This window comes from Protomyctophum bolini (assembly GCF_963924005.1).
Source record: "Protomyctophum bolini genome assembly, chromosome: 20".
NCBI lineage: Eukaryota > Metazoa > Chordata > Actinopteri > Myctophiformes > Myctophidae > Protomyctophum > Protomyctophum bolini.
The window spans coordinates 14,977,736-15,002,836 of NC_137881.1; the positions used below are offsets into that span (position 1 = coordinate 14,977,736).

The 25,101-nt window shown below is 43.2% G+C and overlaps 1 protein-coding gene across 2 annotated transcripts; it reads right to left on the reverse strand.

The window, feature by feature from the left end:
* Positions 1–1,108: 1,108 nt before the first annotated feature.
* LOC308335159 (serrate RNA effector molecule homolog B-like) lies at positions 1,109–24,507 on the reverse strand. Of its 2 annotated transcripts, XM_080792162.1 has the most exons (21): positions 24,341–24,507; positions 22,454–22,576; positions 21,779–21,889; positions 20,793–21,011; positions 17,760–17,820; positions 17,170–17,297; positions 13,174–13,343; positions 12,683–12,957; positions 11,564–11,737; positions 10,742–10,856; positions 10,195–10,376; positions 8,894–9,034; positions 8,438–8,620; positions 7,036–7,203; positions 6,443–6,596; positions 5,441–5,553; positions 5,111–5,191; positions 4,832–4,982; positions 3,859–3,960; positions 2,236–2,353; positions 1,109–1,548 (listed from the first exon to the last, which is right to left on the reverse strand). In XM_080792162.1, the coding sequence occupies exons 2-21, from the start codon at positions 22,570–22,572 to the stop codon at positions 1,473–1,475; spliced, it is 2,841 nt and encodes a 946-aa protein (XP_080648288.1). In that variant the 5' UTR covers positions 22,573–22,576; positions 24,341–24,507; the 3' UTR covers positions 1,109–1,472. The 2 variants fall into 2 exon arrangements, with proteins under 2 accessions (XP_080648288.1, XP_080648289.1); XM_080792163.1 differs by lacking the exons at positions 21,779–21,889; positions 22,454–22,576; positions 24,341–24,507 and adding an exon at positions 19,135–19,360 and having other exon boundaries at positions 20,793–20,870.
* Positions 24,508–25,101: the final 594 nt, after the last annotated feature.

Below are 25,101 nucleotides of genomic sequence, written 5' to 3' on the forward strand. Positions count from 1 at the left end.
CCACCTAGGAATGGGAAACTAAACTCAGTTCAAACCATATTTCCATTTTTTTTATTTTAAACTCAAAAGTGCCCCAAGTTGAAGAATCACCCTGCACATATATGTAACTCAATTTATATGTAACTGATTTGGCTCTTGCCGCTTTAATATCCAAAGTACAAAGAATCTTCTTCTCTCGGTTTATCCAGAGCCTATAGGCTCTGGGTTTATCCAACCGACGTGAAGGTGCATACCGCAACCTACTGTACAACAGAGCCTTAGATATAGGTCAGTGTGCAACATCATGTCAATTTCCCCCCGTGCTGATATGTCATTATTATATTATTACTAAGGTTTGTATTGTACAAAAATGTAAACAGTGCCGTCCTCGTCATTGCTGCCTCTGCTCCAAGAATCCCGACACATGATCACACATCCCATTCCCGTCCTCAGTGTCCTGCTTCAAAAACTTTGTCCTGTAATTGTGCCCTTGCCCCTTTCCTCAATAAAATGTGCTCTACATTTTCTATTTCCCCACAATTCTCACATGTATTGCTCTCTCTACCTTGTATTGAGTTGATGGCCTACTTGAAATGTACTGTAATTCTGCAAACTGTTAATAACTCAATCAAAAAACCCATAGTAAACAGTGTTATTTAGCCCAGTGTGACCTAATGTCTTATAATGATTCTTTCTTACCTTCGATTCCTTTCATTTAGTTACTATGTTTTGTATTTTGTAATACCCTCGTCCTTTAATTCTGATCTTCATCCAACCTTCTCTGCCATTATCCATACCTTTTTTAATCATTGCCTGCCTAAACAGGTGGGTTTTGAGGCGAGTTTGAAATATGGTGATAGAGTCCATGTTTCTGATGTCAGGGGGGAGGGAGTTCCAGAGGTGAGGGGCAGAGCGGCTGAAGGCTCTTGAGCCCATGGTGGAGAGACGGGCTGGGAGGACTTTACCTTTTGGCAAGCTACCTCTACGTCCTCGCAGTGGAGGCTCCTCACTGGCAGGAGACTCGGTAGGATACAACAGATGTAAACAGTAGGCTTAACGACTAAATTGGGACAAAAAAAGGAGGTTAAACAAAATTTGCTTCTATAAAGTTAGGAAGGACAGAGCGAGGCGAGTTGAGAGTAGATCTTTATTGAAGGTGGAAGAAAAGGAACACAAACAACTTCATCACATCAACACCCTGGTCCTTCTGAACATGCACTGTTCCCTGATTACACACACACACGCATGCACGCACACACACACACACACACACACGCACACAATCACACATGCATGCACGCACACACACAAACATACACGCACGCACACAAAATCCACATTCTAGATCCTACAGTAGCTGTTTTACGGAAACCGAAAATAGAAACGACAATAAACAAGTAAATGATGGAACTAGAGAGACGGTGAGAGAGAGACATAGAGAGGATTTAAAAAAAGTAATGATTAAAAAAAAAAAAGTTCATCTTTTTGTGGTTTTAAAAAAAGTCCATGTCTTCTGGAGCATCCAGGTCTCTGTACTCTATGATGGACCTGGGGTCACTTCTCACGCCCCTGGAGAAAACACACACACACACACACACACACACACACACACACACACACATTAAGGATCACTTCTTAGGATTTCAAGGATTCAAGGACTGAACTCACCATACCATTCCAGTCATGCAATTAGCACTAGCCATTACGACCTTACAGACGTACGCAAAGTCTCAACTTATGTTATTTATATAGCATTGTATCTAGACATAGCACTCTATAGTGCATACGCATCGTTTCATTGTACAGATATTCTACTAACGGATGTTAGGTTGTTAGTTTGCTTATGATTATCGATGACTATTTCTATGTATTTGATGTATTCCCATGGTGTTGTTCTTGCTTACTGTAAATCGTTCTGGATTAAGAGCGTCTGATAAATGCCTACATTGCAATCACAATACTAGGTTCACAATACGATTTTCCACGATGTAATAAACACACAAAAAAATTCAAAAGTATACATATGTCTACATAAAATGCTAAATTATGAATCTAATAAAATGCTAAATTACATAAATTGAGCCTTTGCAATTTTGCATACGCCTGTAAGGTCGCCGAAATGCTACAGCAAAAGACAAATCTGTATAGCAGAGACAGACACAGACAGACATTCAGTCAGACAGACAGAGAGGCATACAGACATTACAGACAGAGAGAGAAAGACAGGCATACAGGCGGACAGACAGGTCTTCGTACCGGTTGGTGTTTCGTTGTGGTGGTTTCCCAGGGTAACCTCCTGACCCGTGACCTCGGAAGTTGTCAAAGTTCCCACGCCCCGCCCCCCCGAACTGGTTGCCGGGGTAATGAGGACCACCTGAGAGAAACGCACCACACACACACACACACACACACACAAACACAAACACAAACACACACACACTACAGTTAAGGTTACATGTCATTGGTCAGAAACGTGTGTGTGTGCATGTGATACCCACTAGGAAGTGTGATTGTTTTATTTGCAAGTGTTTTGTATTTTATTTTCCTTTAAAACCAGTTTGTGTGATTGTATGTATGGTGTTCTGGATTTCATTTTCAACTCAAAACAATAATAACCGTGGTCCATAGGTGGCAGTGTAGGACCACAGGTCAGAGCTGTAGTCTGAAGCAGGGGTTCCCAAACTTGTTTATGTCAAGGACCCCCAAATTGGCACCAATTGTCCCACTGACGCCCATTTGAAAAGATATGCCAGGGCACCCATAAGACACCCATTTGAAAGGGCACCCATAAGACAAGATTTTTACGGCTCTAGCAGTGATTCTCAACCCGTTTAATTTCAAGGACCCCCAGTTTGACATCCATTACTGTACAGACCCCCATTTAATGGCTTTTATATCTCTTGGACCCCCCAATTTATTTTGTAAAGTCAATGTTAATTTAACTCCGAGTGTACAAATGGAACCAATGGACCCGCATTTGGTAGGGTCCACTCTCAGAGTTACAGACCCATAAGGGTTAGGTCCATTTGGTTCCAAACTATCATTTAGCTGGGGACTCACTGGAACTCCCTCAAGGACCCCTGGGGGTCCCCAGACCCCACTTTGGGAACCACTTCTTTAAATGACCATAACTTGCTCTTGTCAATCGATTTTCAAACGGTTGGTTTGTTATAAAACGTCAAGAGATGTCCGCATACTTTTTATATAAAAACATCACGTAGATAAGCATCCTGAATCCTAGCCACGTTGATAACGTTTATAATAAAAACCAACCACTGTTTGAGCAGATCACATCAGAGAGCTGTTTGAGCAGATCACATCAGAGAGCTGTTTGAGCAGATCACATCAGAGAGCTGTTTGAGCAGATCACATCAGAGAGCTGTTTGAGCAGATCACATCAGAGAGCTGTTTGTGCAGATCACATCGTCGTAATGACACTTTCTGAAAACATGCAACCAAGTGTAAAATGACTTATATGACTTATTATAATGACTTATCTCTTGTCCACTAGTCCCTTCCTAACATTTTAGTCTAGTTTTTATTTATTGACGAAATTGTCAGTATATTTAGCCTTAGTCATCATAGCTTAGTTTCCATTTAGTTTCATCTGTGAAAAAAAGGTAGTCGATAATTTTTCGTCTCAGTTTTAGTCGACGAAAACAACACTGCTTTCTATACGTATCTGGTCTGCAGCGCATGTGCCACGTGTTCTCTCACAGCCAAGAGGTTACCTGCTTTTCCAGGTAATCATAAATCTGTTATTAGGTGCCATATCCTGGTACCTGTAACATGTGCATATGTGCGTGCGTGCGTGTGTATGAGTGTGCGTTGCGTGTGTATGAGTGTGCGTTGCGTGTGTATGAGTGTGCGTTGCGTTACCAGGGAAGCCGGGCATGGGAGGTCTGACTCCAGGAGGATATCCCAGAAGGCTTTGCTGCTGAGGAGGCTGACCAGGAAACATTTGCATGCCAGGGGGCGGGGCTAAAAAGGTAACAAAAGGTAAACGAATTATTCTGGGACAAATCAATATAAAGCAAAAAAATTGTGTGTGTGTGTGTGTGTGTGTGTGTGTGTGTGTGTGTGTGATCAGACAGAAGAATAGAACAATACACCGACTAAGTCATTTACTGCCAAACCCGATTCAGTCTAATGTCCCTTTTATTTTGAAAACCCCCAGAAATTCACCGCAAATGAATCCGCACTCCGCCTATAACTAAATCTGGTGATGGTAATATTGTAACCTCGAGGTAGCCTATGACTCTTTTTATGAGCCACTAACATCGACGTTTCTGTTTAATCACCTGCACCTGAGCAGTGTTGTTTTTGCCAGCAAATTTAGATTTTAGTTTTAATCATAGTCTCTTGAATAGTTTTCATTTAATTTTAGTCACATTTAATAACCTGGAATGTTTTAGTGTCTAGTTTTAGTAGACTAAATGTCATAAGATTTGACTCTACTAAATCTACAGTTAGTCCTAGTTTTAGTCACCATAGCACATTTTTCATGTAGGGTGATTTAAGCATTGTGTTATACTTAAGCTATTGAAAAAATAGCAGATCTACAAGCTCATAGCACGGCTGCCGTGCTACGAGGTTGTAGGTCTGCTATTTTTGAAAAATCGTGAAAAGGGTCTCCTGGATAAGCATATTTTCAGATGGGGGTCGGCAGCCAATTACATATATTTTTGGGGGTCCTTGACATGAAAATGTTTGAGAACCACCGATATAGAAAACTGTCAGGACTGTCTAAAGGTCTAAATTGGATAATCCAATAGTAGCCCGCTGAATAGAATCAGAGATTTACGCCCCTAGTGTGTGTGTGTGTGTGTGTGTGTTGAGTGTTCCTTCTCACCCTGAGCAGGCGGTGGGAGTGGCTTGTTATCGGGGAGGGCGGGTCTCTTGGTGTCCAACAGGAAGTTGTTGAAGAACTCCACTTCCTGCCTGACGGCCGTCACCTTGTCCCCGTGTTTGTTGAGGATGTGTTTACGCACAAACTCTGGAGCCTGTGCGCACACACACACACACACACACACACACACAGATCAGATACGTTTTATTCATGGGTAGACAGGCAGACAAGAGACAGGCAGACAGACAGACAGACAGACAGACAGACAGAGACAGACAGTACCTTAAACTTCTTCCCACTCAGGGGACATAGCCACTTGTCTTTCCCCAGCTCCTGAGAGTTGGCCGTCAAGAACTTCTCCACCTTGGAACGTAATAATAATAAAACATAAAACATCAAAACCATTCACCTTTAAATTATACATTATATATTGTCCTTTACATGTTATTCTATGTTGTCTTGACTCATCAGACACAGGTCTGATTACATCAACACCGGGTGTGTTGTTTTAGAAGAGCGCGATAGGAGGCCCACCGTCTCAAGCTAACGTGAGCCGTTGTGCAGTGTGTGTGCACGTGTTATGTGTGTGTGTGTGTGTGTGTGTGTGTGTACCTCCTGTTCAGTGTCCTTCTTGCCCAGCCTGGTAGCCTCCTCCTCTGAAACCTTCTCCGAGGAGGAGAACAGAGGAGAGAGTCGCTCCTCACACATCCTCTGGTGCTCTGACACTGTTGGAGGAGAACCATCAATACAGTCACTGTTATTAAAGAATGTTGTAGTCTCGCATCGTCAGACAAAACTATTCCACAATCTCCGAATGCCGACGAGAGACCCAGAAAAGAATTCCCCGTTCATTTTCCTCAGACTTATGTATTTAAAGTATTTATTTAAAGACGTTTACGCTGCGGACAAAGCAAACTCGAGTTGTGACAAATCATGACAATAAACACAATGTTTTGGGCCGATCAAACAATTTGTAAGAAAAAAAGAAAAAAAAAAAAGTGTTGTAACCTGCCTTGAATGTTGTAACCTCCTGAATGTTATATAGTCTGGAACTACACCCCCCGAAAGAGTAAGGAAGCTGGCATTTCCCTCCACAAAAATGTATTTTAAAATATCTTTAGAGCTTATGTTCTTATTTCCATTTCTGCTAAGCAGCAAGCAAAATATGCTTAGATGCTTTCTATTTATTTTGTAACATATTTTGTGTAATGTTGCACATGTTTTGGAAAAAGTATTTTTTTTAATCAACAAAATCAATAGCCAAAAACAATGCATAGCCAACTATTTTTTCCAGGACCCTTGATAAATTCCAAACCTTTTCCAGGACTCTAATTTCTAAATATTTTCAGGAATTTCATGAGCTTATAGATCGGCTATTTTTTGTAAAAACAGTAATTACAATGGCATCAATACAATACATTTTAGTCGACTAAATCAACTGTAGATTCAGTCGACTAAAATCGTATGATATTTAGTCGACTAAAACTAGACTAAAACTAAAACATGTGAATGAAACTAAATGAAAACTATTGAAGAGACTATGACTAAAACTAAAATCTAAATTTGCTGCCAAAAACAACAATGGTTACAATCACTATAGTCTGGTTAATTAACCTTCAGTAGTGGTGATCTTGCTGATGGGCAGCGGTCCTCGGACGTGGATCAGTCCACACCTGTGGGGCATCTCGTCCTCAGACGGATATTCACAGAAGTTGTAATAGTCCACCGAATGGACGATGCGAAGATACAGCAGCAGCCTGTCCAGCACCTACGCACACACACATTAATGTGGGCATTTATCAGAGGATCTTGTCTTAGGGCTGTCGTTCACACTTTTTAAGTTGACCATTAATTGTCACACAAATAATTGCAATGGATTCATTGTGTTTTTGGCACTGAACGCACTTGAAACAAAATGTCTGTTTGCCTCGTAATAAAACGTAAAACAAAATCACATAGGTGAGAAGTGAGGGGCGCTCTTATCATTGTATATCACAACAGCTTAGTACACTTCAACGTATGGTACATACAGTATAAGAGCGGCTATTCTGGATTCATAAATAACCGAAAAACCGTACTACTGCGTCTGTCCGTCTGTCTGTCCCCCAAAACTCACAACATCTCTGACTGAATGTCTGTCTGTCTGCTTGCCTGACTGTCTTCTGGCTGAATGCCTGCCTGTATGTCTGCCTCTCTCTCTGTCTCACCTTCAGCAGCTTGTCGTCCGTCTCCACGGCAACCTCGGTGGAGGCGGGGTCTTTGCCGTCGCCGCCCTCGTTGCCCCCGGCAACACCAGTAAGCTCCTCCTCCTCTGCGCTCACCTCCTCGATGAGGTAGTCAGTGATGTTCTTCAGCACCGGGTTGGAATCTGGAAACTACACGGCATATACCTTTATTATTAAAACCATCTGCCCGCCAGGATAAATTAATCTATCTATCGCACATTGCCAAGGTTTTATCGCGTGCAACCCTTATTTTGAAGAGCCAAATATCCGTAACGCGGATGTTACAATGACAACATGCGTGTGTGGTGTCTTCACCGGTTGTTGCTCTCGGTCTTTGGTGGAAAAACCCGACCGCGAGTATCACAGCGCCTGCTGTCGGCCGTTGAAAAACCTTGTTTTCACCAGAAACGACATTCATTGCGCAGATTTGGAGATACAGGCCTTTCAAAGCAGCACATAGAGTGCAAGTGGATGCGCGCGCATCTTAAAAATGGCCACGGCCACTCAAGGACTGTCTAAAAAGGACGAGACGCGAAGACAACATGGCGTCGTACGGGCGACGCCATGTTGCTCCATGGTGCTCCATGGAAGGAAAGAAACATGTGCAATGGGCTATATGGAGCCAACACTTCCTCCTTCAGCTTCCTTGGTCTCAACTGCGCATGTTTCTTTCCTTCCATGGAGCACCATGTGAGCAACATGGCGGCGCCCTTACGGTCTTCGCGTCACGTCCTCTTTAGACAGTCCTTGCGGCCACTGTCCCACTTTGACCGCTATGCTAACGAGCGGCAGCTAAACGATTCGATTGGATACAAACATGGATTAAAGAATATAAACCTTTGAAAACTGGGTTTATATACTGCCTGCCTGCCTGAAAACGGTTCTGGCAGGCTAGACGATTAATTTAATCCTATGGTTACTACTTGTGTGAACTGTGAAGTGAGCGGCTGCTCTTATCGTCACACGTAATTATTTTCTGAATAATTAGGCTTAAACAAGTGCTCTGATTTGCCTGTGGACTGCGATGCAACAGTCCACAAATTCCATATACAGTATGGCATAACAATTTGCACAGCAGATGTCACTGCTGAGGGATTTTTCCTGTTTTATATTGCAGCTCAAAAGGCTTCAGAACACACAGAGAAAAGATCCACTCGTTCAAAGTTCAGGTTATTTGGGACGTAATTGAGATCATAAAAACCTAAAACAAATAACGAAAATGATTGTCATGAAACCTTAAAACAACTAGCAGTTTCACTCAGTTTTTCACTGCCTGTCTCCCAGAGCAGTGTACCCGTCTGTCTGCCTCCCAGAGCAGTGTACCCGTCTGTCTGCCCCCCCTGGTATCAAGGGCATGGATCAGTCAAGTCGTGCAGACACGTACCTGTCTGTCTGTCTGCCTGTCTGTCTCCCACAGCAGTCCCCTGGCGTCCAGACAGTGGATGAGTCGCGCAGACAGCTTGATGTCGTTTCGGACCACCGGTTTGTGGTGCGTTAGACCGTTGACGTTGCGCACACGCCGGGCCAGGTCCCGGTTCACCACCGGAGCTAGTTCACAGTCACGCAGCTACGCACGCACGCACACACACACACACACACACACACACACACACACACACACACACACACACACACACACAGAGAGAGAGAGAGATGCACGCGCACACACACACACACACACACACACACACACACACACACACACACACGGTTAGACTGGAGAGTCAATGCCATCACATTCTGATGGGGGGGAGGGGGGGGTACACTGGGGCAACTGGCCCCCCACCTTCACTTAATGTGGCCTGCATGTTAAATGTGTATGTAAATGTAAATGTGTTACCCTGGTGTTCTGCAGGTTCCAGCAGGTCTCTTTGATGTTGACCGTGGGGTCGAAGGTCACCCAGCAGCGTCTGAAGAACCTCCTGTCGGGCTGGGGGTCCGACAGCGCCACCCGCAGGAAACCCGGGAACCTCCGACACAACTACATACACACACAAACACACACACACACACACACACACACACAGAGCATGGGTTAGAACCAGTGTTGTTTTTGGTAGCACATTTAGATTTTTGTTTTAGTCGTAGTCTCTTAGTTTTAGTCACATTTTAGTCACCTGGAATGTTTTAGTGTTAGTCTAGTTTTAGTCAACAAAATCTACGGTTCATTTAGTCGACTAAAATGTGTTTTGGCGGGCCTTGATGCCGTCGTAATGGCTGTTTTTACAACGTGTCGCAGCGCGACGCGTTGTAGATCTGCTATTTTCAGCATTATTTTCAGCAGTGTAAAATGACTTATACTGGATCTCTTGTCCACTAGTCCCTTCCTAACGTTTTAGTCTACTTGTTGACAAAATCGACAGTATATTTAGTCATAGTTTTAGTCACCATAGCTTAGTTTTCATTTAGTTTCCATTTAGTTCGTCAGTGAAAAAAATGTAGTCGACGAACATTTTTCGTCATAGTTTTAGTCGACGAAAACAACACTGAGAGAGCGTGCACGCGAGGATTTCGGCCGGTTTTAGGTAGATTACATCGGCCGTTAGCCAAACTAGCTAAATGTTGCTATATTTTGCTACATTAAGCCCCCGATTATAGGGAATTAAACGATTACATCATTTACGTCAAGGGTAATGAGGGATTTTTGGATTCATCGCGTCAATTACGTCAAGGGCCATAAGGGGGTTAAGACTAGCTGCACAGCAGTGATCGGGACCAGGACAGATGATTTAGAGGTGTGTGAATAGAATACTGCAGAGTAGACTCACTCCCAATCTCCCACCTCTTCAGCCCGTAGCACTTGCCCTAGCCTTGAAACCTTACAGGCGTATGCAAAGGCTCAACTTATGTTATTTAGATAGCATTTTATGTAGACATAGCACCCTATAGTGTATACGCATAGTTCCATTATATAGATATCCCACTGTTAGACGGACGGATGTTAGGTTCTTAGCTTATGTATGATTCTTGACTATTTTTCATGTATTTGATGTACCACCATGTGTTATTCTTGCTCACTGTAAATCGCTCTGGATTAAGTCTGTTAAATGTCTAAATTATACTAACTGCGTTCTTTGACACTTCAGGGCAGATGTTCTGCAGATGTTCCACAGATGTTCCAGGGGTGTGTGTAATACTCACGGCAGTGATCTCGTCCTTGGACACCTCGGGACAGATGTTCCTCATGAACAGCGAGGTGGTGAGGTGCAGCGGTCTAGGTTTAGGAGGTCCCTCCTTCTCCCTCTGCTTCCCTCCTCGCTCCTTCCCTCCTCGCTCCTTCCCTCCTCGCTCCTTCCCTCGCTCCTTACGGCGCTCTGCCCCGTCTGAGACACACACACACACACACACACACACACACACACAAACACACACACACAAAATTCAATTTTGAATGCGGGAACATTCAGACAGACAGTCAGACAGACAGACATTCAGTCGGGTGGTCAACAGTGTTGTTTTTGGCAGTAAATTTCGATTTTAGTCGTAGTCTCTTGAATAGTTTTAATTTAGTTTTAGTCACATTTTAGTCACCTGGAATGTTTTATTTTTAGTCGACTAAATACCATAAGATTTAAGTCGACTAAATCTACAGTTGATTTAGTCGACTAAAATGTGTTTAGTCGACGAAAACAACACCGGCGGTCAGACGGACAGGCATTTCTAGGAGGATTATTTTGGATTGACATACCGTCCTCTCCCTCGTCCTCCTCTTCCTCCTTCTCTCCGTCAGAGTGGGAGGAGTCAGACTCCGAGGCACTCCCCTCTCCGCTGTCGGCAGACACGCTGCGCTTCCTCTTCCTGTCCTGAGGAGAGAGAGGAAGGGGAGGGGTTTACACCAGATGTTCTTGACTGCTCACAAAACATTGCGACAGATTTCCACTAAAGCAACGTAAAACACGGGCAATGCCAACAGAACAAGAGCAAATTGTTTTGGGGGAGAGGCGCTACCCACGCATTTAGCCGTGTTGCTCATTCCACGCATGCCTGGTCCTGAAAAGCTGTACCTCGTTGTAAAGGTGACTAATCAACGATAAAAACGATATAAAAGACAATACCAATTGGCATTATTAAGTACCCATTTAGACCCGAGGACGATTCTGCAAATGCCTTCTAAATCCTGACAGTTTTCTGAAAACCTCATGTTTCTATGTCAGTGGTTCTCAACCTTTTTCATGTCAAGGACCCCCAGAATTTTCTGAATTTGGCCACCGACTCCCATCTGAAAATATGTTGTGTGTCATCGTCGTCCCCCCCCCACCCCCCCCCCCCAGAAGAAAAGATTGGAGTTTAAAACGTTGGCTCTGAAAGAATATATATTCAAAGATTTGCACCACATTTTCACGATTTTGAAAAAATAGTTTTTCAATAGCTAAAGCATAACATAATACTTAAAACACCAAAAAGGGGTTCCCGCCCGAAACACGTCAAGGGGAATGTTAAGAGTTAAGAGTTTGTTTCTCCATTTCTTTTTACGGGTGTAATGGACCCAGTGACGTCGCAGCATACTTACTTTCTTTCTCTTCTTCTCTCCTACTTTCTCCTCCTCCTCCTCTTCTCCTTCTTCTTTCTTCTCCTCCCCCTCCTCGCCCTCCTCCTCCTCCTCTCCTTCCTCGCCCTCCTCTCCCTCCTCGCCCTCCTCTGGTTTCTCCTCTCCGTTCTCCTTGGACTCCTCTGCACTCTTAGGCTGGGAGGCACATGGATTATAACATCACTATGTTATAATCACTATAGTCTTGCGTAGCCAGACAACTATTCCACAATCTACGAATGCTATATAGAGTCTGGACCTATAGCCCCCATGAGCTGAGTAACGGAAGCTGCCATTTCCGTTCACGAAGATATATTTTAAAATATATAGAGCTTTCTTTTGTATTTCCTTTTCTGCTAAGCAACAAGCTATATATGCTTAGATGTTTTCTATTTATATTAGGATAAATGTGCGCGACTGTAAAGATAAAGATGAAATGGAAGTGGTGAGGAGGCTCCACTTCCGCTTTATAGTTTACACAGCTCTTCCGTTGGCCCAGACTGTATGATGAAGACTGTCTGGTAACGCAAGACTATAATCACTATAACAACCAATTACTAATTACACTAAATAATAACAACCAATCACACAGAACCATGACATCTCTAACACGATACTAACGGACATGATGATGCAACTTGTTTTCCATGACGTCTAATAAAATAAAATGATATAGTCAGTGATGTAAATAGGTTTTCAATGTAATGAGTCCTGGGAAATGCAGCAGTTAACTCCCATTTAATTTTATATGGTTATATTCATGTAGAAAACAGAAGAAGAAATGATTATTATAATTTATAACTAAAGCTAGTAAAATAACATAGAATAAAAAAATTTTACAGTAGTGGAGTCGTTGTTTTATTTATAACTATAAACTGCATTTTGGGATGCAAAATGCACCCTATTTTCTCTGTATAGTTAGGGAACGTTGGCCATTGGTAAGCATTTATTTTGCAGATTTGCCGCACATTTAGCTGTCTTCACAAATGTGTTCATAAAGGTGTCTATCAACGTCTCAATTTGTTCCAACCCAACTCTCTTGGTGAAACTTTGTGACGGCTGCTGTGTTGGGGTACCGTTCCAATAGTACACAGGCAGTACCTTGTCATCCGCGTCAGCCTTCCCAGCAGCCTCTCTGGTGGTGGCCTCCGGCTCGTCAGTCTTGTTGTGGTCCCCGGGAGGAGGGTGCCCCGCGCTGGGGGGCCCGCCGCCCGGAGGGGGCAGACCACTCCCAGAGGGACCCTCCCCCGCCGCCGCCGAGGAGGAGGAGCCACGCCCCTCTGCCCCCCCCACGCCGCCGCCTGTCACCACGGAGGCCGAGGGAACCTCCAACACCTGGAGGTCGTGGTCCGTCCCGCCCTCCATCTTTATGACCGCTGGGGAAAAAGACAGAAAAGAGAAAAATCGGTTAAATGGCCGCGACGCATCTACTCTCCAAATACTGAGTCGTTCACATCCTCTACCTCAAAATATGAGTGTACATTTGTGACCAGATTTGACTGAGAGCCTGCCATCGTGCAAATTCCAGCTTTTCACCAGAGGAGAAAAACTGAAAAAACAATCATATGTCTAGGATGGAACAGAGACTCTACCTGCGTCCATCAGTTTGATGATCTTGGGGGCGTGTTCCATGTTGAGTGACAGGTCGTCCAGCCAACCGTTTTCCAGCAGGAAGAGGAAGACGGACAGTCGGGTCTTGAGGGCGGCCAGAGACTCCGCCTTCTTGCCTGTGATGTCATCGGGGTGGTATTTGGAACGGAACCTGAGAGAATGAGAGACACCCACATAATGTATGAGAGAGAGACACCCACATAATGTAAGAGAGAGAGAAAGACACCCACATAATGTATAGGAGGGAGAGAGAGAGAGACATCCACATAATGTATGAGAGAGAGACACCCACATAATGTATGAGAGAGAGAGAGACAGAATGAAGAAACTGGGATGTGCATATCGTTTTCCTGCTTTACAGAGAAAGAGAGACACCCACATTAGGAGAGAGAGAGAGACACCCAAATAATGTATAGGAGAGAGAGAGAGAAAGAGAGAGGAGACACCCACATCATGTATAGGAGAGAGACCCACATCATGTATAGGAGAGAGACACACATAATGGATAGGAGAGAGAGAGCATGTTTGTAAATACGTGTGCGTGTGTGTGTGTGTGTGTGTGTGTGTGTGTGTGTGTGTGTGTGTGTGTGTGTGTGTGTGTGTGTGTGTGTGCGTGCGTGCGTCAGGGATCATCGATATGTCCGTACGAAAAGTGTCCATGGCAAATACTTGGTCTGTGGCAAACTTTAGATTTACAATTTTAATTTTGTTCACAAGACTCAATTACTGAATGTCAAGTCTCCAGGTTTTCTTAAAGGAGAACACCACACCAAAACACACTGGCCATGCATCTACCTTCATCCCTGTGCCATCATCCATAGTGCCCTTGATTTTTCTCATAGATGCCCCCTCCTCTACATCTCCCTCTGACTCCCCCCTCCCCTCCCACAGCTTGCATTTGCGCATGTTGTCCTCCTTCTAATGTGGGTATTTAGATAGCTCCAAACTTTATTTTTTTTTCACGTATCGTATTATTATAGTATACTGAGACTCACGCATGCGCAGTTTTCACTCTAGGCCAGCCGTTACATGTAATCCCAGACGTAGTCGATTCCAGACGAGATTCTCGCGAGACGCGCGAGACTTCAAGCTGGAGCGCTCCTTTCAACTGTGATCCACTATCTCTCCCAGTCTCCCTCTTGTTTGTTTACATGCAATCTGATGACTGATCGCGTCGCATCATTATAGTCCTTATCTTTCTGTATTATTAACAAACTAGACTAGTTTCATAATGGCCGAAGTTGAAGAAGATGTTGAGTATATGTCTGAAGATTTTGAATATGGCGAGGAGCCCTACTTATACGAGCCAGAGTATACCGACGAAGATATGCGTCTAATGGAGGAGGCACGGATGAACGAGGCAGCTGGTGGTTCTACTGTTCCCCTTCCAGGCGTACGGCAGAGAACCGAGGATTTATTTTGGTGTTCATGTGGAAACTGCGATTTAAAGCCATTGGAAGTGGAATGTAAATGCAGCAGAGAATGGGAAGAGTGGAGGTCGAAGCCTGTATAGTGATGATGAAAACACAGAGACAGTAGGTGTTTCTCGTCGTCGCTCATGCATCACAGACAATGCAGATCTACCTCTACCCCATCTACTCGACAGAGGAGTATTGGAATTATTTTTTCTGACCAAGAAAATAAACTGGGACAAACGACCAAAACCAGAAGGAGAAGACGGGCACCTATCCGTTGAGTAAGTATAGTCTACAACAACGTAGCCTACTATTATAATTACTAATACCTACAATGATTATACATAAGTGAATAACGGATCTAAATCTAATCATTCACCATTACATGACTTGTATTTATGAACGTTGACATTCTGGAAAATAAATAAATGCATGCAAGCAGGGAGGCTATTCACCCCCTCCCCCTGAATATTATACCTCAGATAGAGGCCTATATCTACCAAGCATACACATTGTTGTAAATTGTAATCCTATTGTAATCCTTTTCTAAAACTTTTCTCTTCGAACACAGGCAATGCAGACTAGCCTCCTATAGGATTGTGTTGGAGTTCGTCCTCCGTGGAGAAACGCTTGGGAAAGGCAACAGAATTGTTTTGCCATCATGTTTGGTTTCCAAAATAAGAAGCATCTACCCCTCACCATCCGGGCTGTATCGTGGATTCTTAGAGGAAGCAGGAGATATCAGTGTTGGTTTTTCCTAGAGATGAATAGCCTAATTTCTACAATGTTTCTCTCCCTTGTTCATTTCAATCCATTTTCAAATTGAAAGTAAATTACAATATAACGACTGGCTTTTATAATGTTGTCATTATAATTAATAAATGTCACTGTTATAAAAACCTATTTGTATTATTTATAATTTCCTTCCATGTGACTATAACAGTTGCCATAGAAATTCATGCTGTTGGCTCATTATTTATCTAATCTAAATGCCAGTGTTATTTCAAATATAATTCATTATATTGTATTTCTATTGATACTATATATATTAATATTTTAACATTGTACTATTGACAAACCTTTAAAATAATGTCAATCATACATACTATTTTGGGGTGCATTTTTTAAATGAGTCACAGAATGACACGCTTCAGCCAATATGCTCAATTCTTATTGGAAGTAACAACAATATAGTGTTACACAGATTCAATACAGGAAAATGAATGAAAAAAAAATATATATATAATTTGTATGTAGATAAGTAACATAAGTCTGGAGTAGGTAGTTATAAATTGACGCAGCATTATTTTAGCAGTAGTAATTCCCACTAGTTTGGCATTTACATTTTTTATTCAAAGTGTTCAATGTGCAGTGTGAAGTCAATAGTATTTATCGGCACGGTGGCACATTCAGTAGTGCTGTTGCCTCACAGCTACAAGGTCCTGGGTCAGACCGTGACCCTTCTTTTTATGTAGCGAGGCAGTAGTTTCTTCTTCTTGTTGTTTTGGACGAAAATCATCTGCCTTGAAGTGATCGCTGCAAATAATGCGTCCTTGAGTCTGCTCATCTGAGCTATTGAGATCCATCTGTAGTGCTAGAAGCCAACGTCTCCTCAAAGTAGGTATCGCATGAAAACTTATCGCATGAAAACTTTTTCTCTTTAGAGTTGACCTAGTCTTTGCGGTTGAACAGCCTGGATATATACAACGAGGCATGTTGTTGCTCAAATAAATTAAACTAGACAACTAGTAGGAATGCTTGACACGCGTGCGAATGTAATTAAACAATGTAAACACAAGTGGTAGGCGGCGGCGTGGAAGAGCAGAGCACAGAGTTGAGTTGACAGGAGCTTGAAGTCTCGCGAGAATCTCGTCTGGAATCGACTACGTCTGAGATTACATGTAACGGCTGGCCTAGAGTGAAAACTGCGCATGCGTGAGTCTCAGTATACTATAATAATACGATACGTGAAAAAAAAAAAAAGTTTGGAGCTATCTAAATACCCACATTAGAAGGAGGACAACATGCGCAAATGCAAGCTGTGGGAGGGGAGGGGGGAGTCAGAGGGAGATGTAGAGGAGGGGGCATCTATGAGAAAAATCAAGGGCACTATGGATGATGGCACAGGGATGAAGGTAGATGCATGGCCAGTGTGTTTTGGTGTGGTGTTCTCCTTTAAGGATATGTACGGCACTAATTTACTACGACACTGTGTGGCATATTAGGAGTCAACTAGGACTAGTGGTTCTCAAATTTTGCGTGGTGTGTGTGTGTGTGTGTGTGTGTGTGTTCCGTTGTAATGACTGTTTTTACATTTGCTGAAAATATATTTTCAGCATGCAAAGTGTAATGACTCATACTGGATCTCTTGTCCACTAGTCCCTTCCTAACATTGTAGTCTAGTTTATATTTGTTGCCGAAATTGTCAATATATTTAGTATTAGTCATCATAGCTTAGTTTTCATTTAGTTTTCGTCAGTGAAAAAAGGTAGTTGACGAAACATTTTTCGTCTTAGTTTTAGTCAACGAAATCAACACTGGTGTGTGTGTGTGTGTGTGTACCATTCGTGTTCTTTGTGAGTCAGGAAGAAGTCTTGCAGCTGTTGTCTCCTGAAGTCCAGTTTGTACTGATTGTAGCGTTTCACCGCCTCAGTCTCATCCACGCTGTCCTCTAGGTTCAACAAGAACTCCTACACACACACACACACACACACACACACACACACACACACACACACACACACACACACACACACATACACAGGACAACAGATGTGCGTCAAACAAGCGCATGGCGTTTAACAACAATTTACAATTTAGGCATTTATTAGACGTTCTTAATCCAGAGCGATTTACAGTAAGCAAGAACACCATGGTAATACATCAAATAGCTACATTAGAAATAGTCATCAACGTCATACGTAAGCTATGAACCTAACATCCGTCTAACAGTAGAATATCTATATAATGAAACTATGAGTATAACACTAAAGAGTGCTATGTCTACATAACATGCATCTATTACAAAGTTTTTAAAAAAGCCCTCCGCACACATACGATCCAGAGCCGGAAAGGGGCGTCTACAGTTATGTCTATGGTCGAGACTACGGTAAGTGCTACAGGGCTAAAGATGGAGTCGTGTTGAGTGATACCTTGAAACTCCGCATGGTGGGTGGTCCTGCTGGGGGCATGTCTGGATCAGACATACCTAGTCTGGATAGAGACAGACAGAATCACATTAAAGACAGTCATGACATTGTTGTTAATGTCATTGACATTAATCACACACTGACAGCTTAATGACATTTCTTAAAGATCTTTAACCCATTAAAACCAGGAAAGAGTGTCATTGTTGATGTCGGCATTGGCTCTTCATAAACAGCAGATCTACAAGCTCGCTTGTACAGCTGCTGGGTTTTTCTTTAACGTTAATCTTCTCATCTGGGGGTGTGCCTGGCACAATACATTTTCAGATGGTATGGGGGTCTGCGGTAGAGTTCTCAACAGGTCTGAAAATAATGCTTGAAACACCAAAAGGGGTTTCCGCCCAATATGGTTTAATTGAACTCCGTGGTGCAAATAGCCTGCATCCTAAAGGTGCGTTCAGACTTGGATGGTTAGAGCGGTTAATGCAAAGACAAGAAGTTGCACGAGCGCCGCAAACGGGCGTGGCGCGACCTGGCGCAGCACAAACGGGACGAACCGAGGCCGAATATTTAAATTCAAGTATGAGCGCACCTTTAAAACGACACTAAATTGAGAAAGGACGCAATCATGTCACCCTCCGGCGGGCCTGGGTGGAATGCAATACTGTACTCAGTACTGTACTCTAACTCCACGTTAAAAAGAAATCGCGGTAAAATGTGTGCGACGTCTGCGAGTACGTCAGAGGAATACACAGACCTCCCCCTCAGGGGAATGGACCACCTGCCTAAAAAATATACGTTACATTGTTTCTGAGGTTTTTGATTGTTTGGCATAAATCAGTGCTATTGAACACCGTGTGTGTTGTTTCGAAAATATTGAACCAATGGAAAGTAGTAAAAAGTGCTTTGGACAAAACCGCTTAACTCCATTGGACCCTCAAAACTAACTCCACCACCCCATCTCATGGAAGTAATTGACAATAAATAAACAAACTTTAATGAGGCTGTATTGCTTTGTTTTAAAAATATAAGGTTTTCTTAATTTCCTGAAAATGTTTTACTGAAAATGTTTTACTGAAAAAAAAACCATTTTGGAGTTATGAGGTTTCCTCCCAACAGCAGAGATATTATATAACAGTGCAAAGTATGTATAATATACTTTGCACTGTTGCTTGCAGAATACTTTGCAAATATTAAAGTTGTCACGATACATTTTCCACATGAATATAAACACATTATAACCGCATAAGATGAAATGTCATTGAAGTGGGACTCATATAACATGTCCCTGTTGAGTGTGACCCATCTAAAAGACCACCCCTGGGTCCCGGAACGGACCCACCACCACATTGACAACCTATTTACATCACTGTGAACTCACCAGTTGGTCTTGCCGTTTCCATTGACTAAAGAGACTGGAGTTTGTGTTTTTAACGGGTCTGGAACTACACACCCACACACACACACTCACACATATATTTACACACACACTTCTGAGGGCTCGGATTTGGGTTGGGTATTTGTTTTTCGGGAAGTGTCAGTAAATCCCGAAGTGGACTTTTCTTTTCTCTCTCTTTTGAGACTTTTGGCGCAAGGGCACCCGTGGCCTGGAAAACATGACATGGAGTTTTGAGATTTTTCATTGTATTTTCTAGACATTGTTCCACAGTTTGATATTAGCTTAGTCAGGGGTTGACACTAAGGTCTCAGAGGCAAGTACAGGTCATGTTCTACGTACTTTCCCAAAATGTCATGCCCACTTGCCCCCAAAAGTAAATTCACCATTATAAAAATGATAGGTAAAAATGTAATTACCATTCAATTTAGCACTTGGCAGGTGGGCAACCCTTAGTGTTGTATTTAGCTGCCAAGGGCAGGTGGGCAACCCTTATTGTTTTATTTAGCTGCCAAGGGCAGGTGGGCAACCCTTAGTGTTTTATTTAGCTGCCAAGGGCAGGTGGGCAACCCTTAGTGTTTTATTTAGCTGCCAAGGGCAGGTGGGCAACCTTTAGTGTTTTATTTAGCTGCCAAGGGCAGGTGGGCAACCCTTATTGTTTTATTTAGCTGCCAGGGGCAAGTGGGCAACACTTAGTGTTTTATTTAACTGCCAAGGGCAGGTGGGCAACCCTTAGTGTTTGATTTAGCTGCCAAGGGCAGGTGGGCAACCCTTAGTGTTTGATGTAGCTGCCAAGGGCAGTTGGGCAATCCTTAGTGTCAACACCTGTAGGCTAATTAAACTGTGGTTAAATGTCGAGAGAGAGAGAGAGAGACAGAGAGAGAGAGAGAGAGAGAGAGAGAGAGAGAGAGAGTGAGAGAGAGAGAGCATGGGTTCCAGCCCGATTCGATGCGTTCCGTGGATCTGTTTTGTCACTAAGCCACTCTGATCTGTGGTACGGTTGGGGGATTAAGTTTGGTGAGGGGTGCGTTAAGGGTTGGGAGAGGGTTACGGTTAGGTTTAGGTGTGCTGCACCGTGGGAGGTGAGGGTTTGAGATAGGTTGTCGTTATCGGACCAATGGTATGTCTAACCAAAAGCATGCACCCACGGGTTGGGACAACTGCACTGCTGTTGCCCTGCAACATGCGCATCGTTCATGAAACTCACCCTACACAGACGGCAGGTTACTACATCTGACAGTGGCCCACTACGCATCGCTTGTAGATATGCTATTTTCAGCAAGTGTAAAATCAGTCATTACGACAGCATCAAGGCCCGCCAAAATACATTTTAGTCGATTAAATAACCTGTAGATTTAGTCGACTAAAACTAGACTAACACCAATACATTCTAGGTGACTAAAATGTGACTAAAACTAAGTGAAAACCATTCAAGAGACTACGACTAAAACTAAAATTGAAATTTGCTGCCAAAAACAACACTGCTGCCTGCTGAGCCAAACTGAGTAGCTAATCTCGGAAACGCAAGCGAATCAGGCTGGAGAGAGAGATAAAGACAGAGAGACATAGAGAGAGAGAGAGAAAGAGAGAGAGAGATAGAGATATAGAGACAGAGAGAGAGATAGTGTGTGTGTATATCTCACCTGCCCTGCAGTGGGTGTGTGGTGTGGTGGGGGTGCGGGGGCATGTGGGGGTTCATGTCGGGGTGCCACCCCCCCTGCATGCCCCCTCCTCCTCCTCCCCCACCGCCCGGACCCCCCCCCACCCCAAACGGTGGCATGCCGCCGCCCCCTCCCCCTCCTCCTCCTCCCCCGTACGGCATGTCATAGCCTCCTCTGTAGGGCTCGCCGCGGTGGTCGTCCCTGTGGCAGAGAGAGAGAGAGAGAGAGACATAAGTCAGACCAGTGGACCCCTAGTCTCGTCTCCAGTGTTGTTTTCGTCGACTGAAAACCAAGACGAAAAATGTTCGTCGACTACCTTTTTTCCACTGACGAAAACTAAATAAAAACTAGACTAAAATGTTAGGAAGGGACTAGTGGACAAGAGATCCAGTATAAGTCATTTTACAAGTTGCATGCTGAAAATAGCCAATCTAGATTTTCAGCAAGTGAAAAAATGAGTCATTTCGACGGCATCAATGTATCCAAAATATAATTTTGTTCGACTCAAATAAAACTAGACTAACACTAAAACATCCCAGGTGACTAAAATGTGACTAAAACTAAATGAAAACGATTCAAGAGACTATGACTAAAACTAAAATCAAAATTTGCAGTAAAAAGCAACACTGCTCGTCCCGCGTGGCCAGACTGTTGCCTCTCGCAATTTTCAAATGCTTCCGTCATACAGTCTGAACTTAAGCTCTGGTTACGAGTCAAATATAAAGCGGAAGTGGAGCCTCCTCCTCCTCCCCAACTTCAGTTTACGAGTCTTTACAGTCACGCAAAATGTATCCAATATAAATAGAAATCATCTTAGCAGAAATAGAATGTAAAGATTTAAAATATATTTCTGTGAACGGAAATGACGAACAGATTAGGTGTAGTTCCAGACTCTATATAGCAATCGGAGATTGTATGCGTGTGTGTTTTTTTTACATATATATACACACACACAATAATAATCTTACCAGTCTCGTCTCATGCGTTTGTGCTGGGGGCTGATGTGTCTTGGAGGAGAGAATCTCTCTCTGCGACCTCGGTCATAATCCCTCCTCCTGTCTCTGCCTCGGTCCCACTCCCTACACACGCACACGCACGCACACACACGCACACACACACACACACACACACTACAGTTCACAATATTCTGTGGGGGAGATATCTCTGAATTGTTTTGTTCACTTGTGTGATCGACAAGAGCTTTGATATGTGGTAAGCCAACTTTATAGGTTTATCATTAAATAAAGCGCTAAATAACACGTTAATGGCGTCGTTGGCTGGCGGTGCTGGATTTAATTAAAAACGCATTAAAGAAGTCGTTAGCCTGGATTGAGTTAATTATTTGTAATTATTTATTCGTGGAATTTCTTAAGATTTGTCACTTTATTTGTTTTTAAAAAATCATATAAAATCAGACCTGTCAGAAGTGAGTGGTGCTGTACGTAGTACTGTACTTACAAGCCCTCCTCCCTGGCCTGTGTGTGTGTGTGTGTGTGTGTGTGTGTGTGTGTGTGTGTGTGTGTGTGTGTGTGTGTGTGTGTGTGTGTGTGTGTGTGTGTCAGGCTGCGCAACAGTGAACAAACACAATGTACGTGCTCGGACGGACCCAGCCAGGGCTGCACCACTCAAAAATAAAAACTTACCTCTCAGGCCAGTCCTCTCTCCTCCTCTCCTCTCGTTCCCTCGATCGCTCCATCTCGCTCCTCTCTCTCCTGAACTTGTCCCGCCTCCTCCTGTCAAACTCATCATCGCTGTCTCCCATTGGCCTTAAAAAATACACACACACGTGACGTGCATTATTGATTTCAGCCGTTGCAATTCCAAACACGCAAATATAGCCAGCTTTAATTACTAAAAATGTTATTGTCTATGTTTAAGTCCAATGTATTGGATATGTGGATTCCAATTAAAAAATAGCAAAAGAATAACTCAATTCAATTCATTCATTTCAAATACAGCAAAAATAGCTGAACGACAAGCTCAAAATGTGTTGCAGTGAGACGCATTTTGAGCTTGTAGATCGGCTATTCTTGCTATGACAGTAATATGCAATGTGGCTCTCTAGGAGAGAAAACAGGCAAATGATCAAAATAACAATTATTCTTCATTCTATAATTGTGTAGACTTATTGTAAATTAAGTAATTCAGATGTTTAACAATAATTTATTTAACTCTCAAGAGTGAAATATCTATATAAAGGGTCCATTTTGTTACCAACTCTCCGTCATTTAGCTGGGGACCATCTGGAACCACCTCAGGGACCACTGGAGGTCCCCGGACCACTGGTTAAAAACCACTGATAAGATACATATAGATATAGATCATACATATCCCAGACCTATGGGGTTATCGGCCATAACGGCAATTAATTATATCGGATATCGGCCAAAATGTCTCATCGGCACATCCCTATACTATCCAAACCATCCCAGTCTGGCCTCTCTGGCTTTATTTCAAAAACATCTGACATGAGCTGTAAAAATCACACTCGTGTGAAGTGAGGGCGCTCTTATCATCGTACATCAGCATGATGTAAAAGTGTCAATTCATTGTCAATGGGAATGTAAGTGTTTGTATAGGACAAAGTTTGTGCTACACAAACATCAGTGTCATGTGCCATGTTTTTATTTTCTTGCCCTTACCGTCATATTAAATTAAGTTTAATTATGACACCACATCCAAATGCTGCGCCCTGAATGCATTGGTGTGCTCTCTTGTCGTTCGTTTATACAGTGAGTGCACTCGGTGCGTTGTCGTTCGAAAATCCAGTGCGCTGCGCACCGGGTGTGCCGAGTCACTGCCCGCACTGAGCGACCCTACCCTGAAGCTGGGGTCATCCAGTGTGAATGCGTCACAGACTCACAGCTATGGTCGTTCGTAAATAAGGCACACTGAACGCACTCTGTGACATCACCGCCGGGCCGCCGGCGCCCACCACACTCAACAAACTGACGACATTCCCGGTGCGCATTTCCGAACGCACCCCTAGAGACACAGCCGCAACATATGCCCATTCCTCCTTACAACAGTAGCATCTTTAGCAGTGCTTAATTGTTCGTAAGGTCTGACATGGTATCACCATATCATGTAACAACAATTCAACATAATACTCTTGTGTATACGGTTTCCCACACCTGCTGTATAACAACTGGTTAGCATGATAGCATCATAGCTAACTGAGCCAGCATGCTAGATAGCATGCTAACTGGTTAGCAGTGTTGCCATATCGGCTTATTATAGGCGACTTTTAACGCGCGTTGTGAGCTTATATATTTACTATTTCCAAATGGATATGTATGTAAAAAAACATGTAAATATGTATTTAAGTGTATATAAGTCCTTGCTTCTTTTGAGCTTGTTTTCGTAGACCTGGTTTCTTGTTCCTCTCGCAAAACCTGGCAACACTGCACAATAGCATCAGAGCTAAACCTAAGCCAGCACGATCAGCTAACTAACAGGCTACTGTGATGCTAACAGCTATCGTTAGCTAGTAGTAGTAGTATATTTATTCTAACACGAATGTTTCTTACCTGCAAGCTGCAGTCAAACTACAGACGTGTAGTTTTTATTTATAATGTTTCCTTATAACTGGGATAAGCTGCAGAGGAACTACAGATGTGTAGTTTTTTGTATTAATAACCAAAGTTGTTCACACAGAATGAAGAAAATCCCGCCGCGGCGAGGAGCTGCAACAACGACGACACAATACTACTACTTCCGGGTTGAAATGAAAGGCGCGCCACCTGCAGGATGGATGATGATAATACACAACTACTATACCGCAGTACAGTGCAGACTGCAGAGCCATACATGTAATTTATTTACAGATGTAATGTCCGACTATATCTAAGGCTCTGGTACAGTGGTTCCCAAAGTTTTTCATGTCAAGGACCCCCAAATTGACACTGATGAGCCCGCAGATCCCTGTTTGAAAAAAATATGCCCAGGGACCCCCATGAGAGGAGAGATTTATACGGCTCTAGCAGTGATTCTCAACAAGTTTAATTTCAAGGACCTCCAGTTTGACATGCATTATTAGTCTCCGGACCCCCGTTTAATGGCATTTCTATCTCTGAGACCATCAATTTATATTGTAAAATCAATGTTAATTTAACTCTGAGAGTGTACAAATGGAACCAAATGGACCCGTTAGGGTCCATTTGTACACTCCATTGGTTCCATTTGTAGGCTACACTCTCAGTTACTCTCAGTTACAGACCCATAAGGGTCCGTTTGGTTCCAAACCCCCTGGAACTCCCTCAAGGACCCCTGGGGGTCCCCGGACCCCACT

Coding starts and splice junctions, on each gene's coding strand:
- LOC308335159 (XM_080792162.1), bottom strand. CDS start 22,572: ATGGGAGACAGCGATGATGAGTTTGACAGGAGGAGGCGGGACAAGTTC. Junction 21,890..22,453: donor AGAGAGGACTGGCCTGAGAG/GTAAGTTTTTAT, acceptor GTGCGTGTGTAG/GGAGTGGGACCGAGGCAGAG. Junction 21,012..21,778: donor AAACGCATGAGACGAGACTG/GTAAGATTATTA, acceptor TCTCTGCCACAG/GGACGACCACCGCGGCGAGC.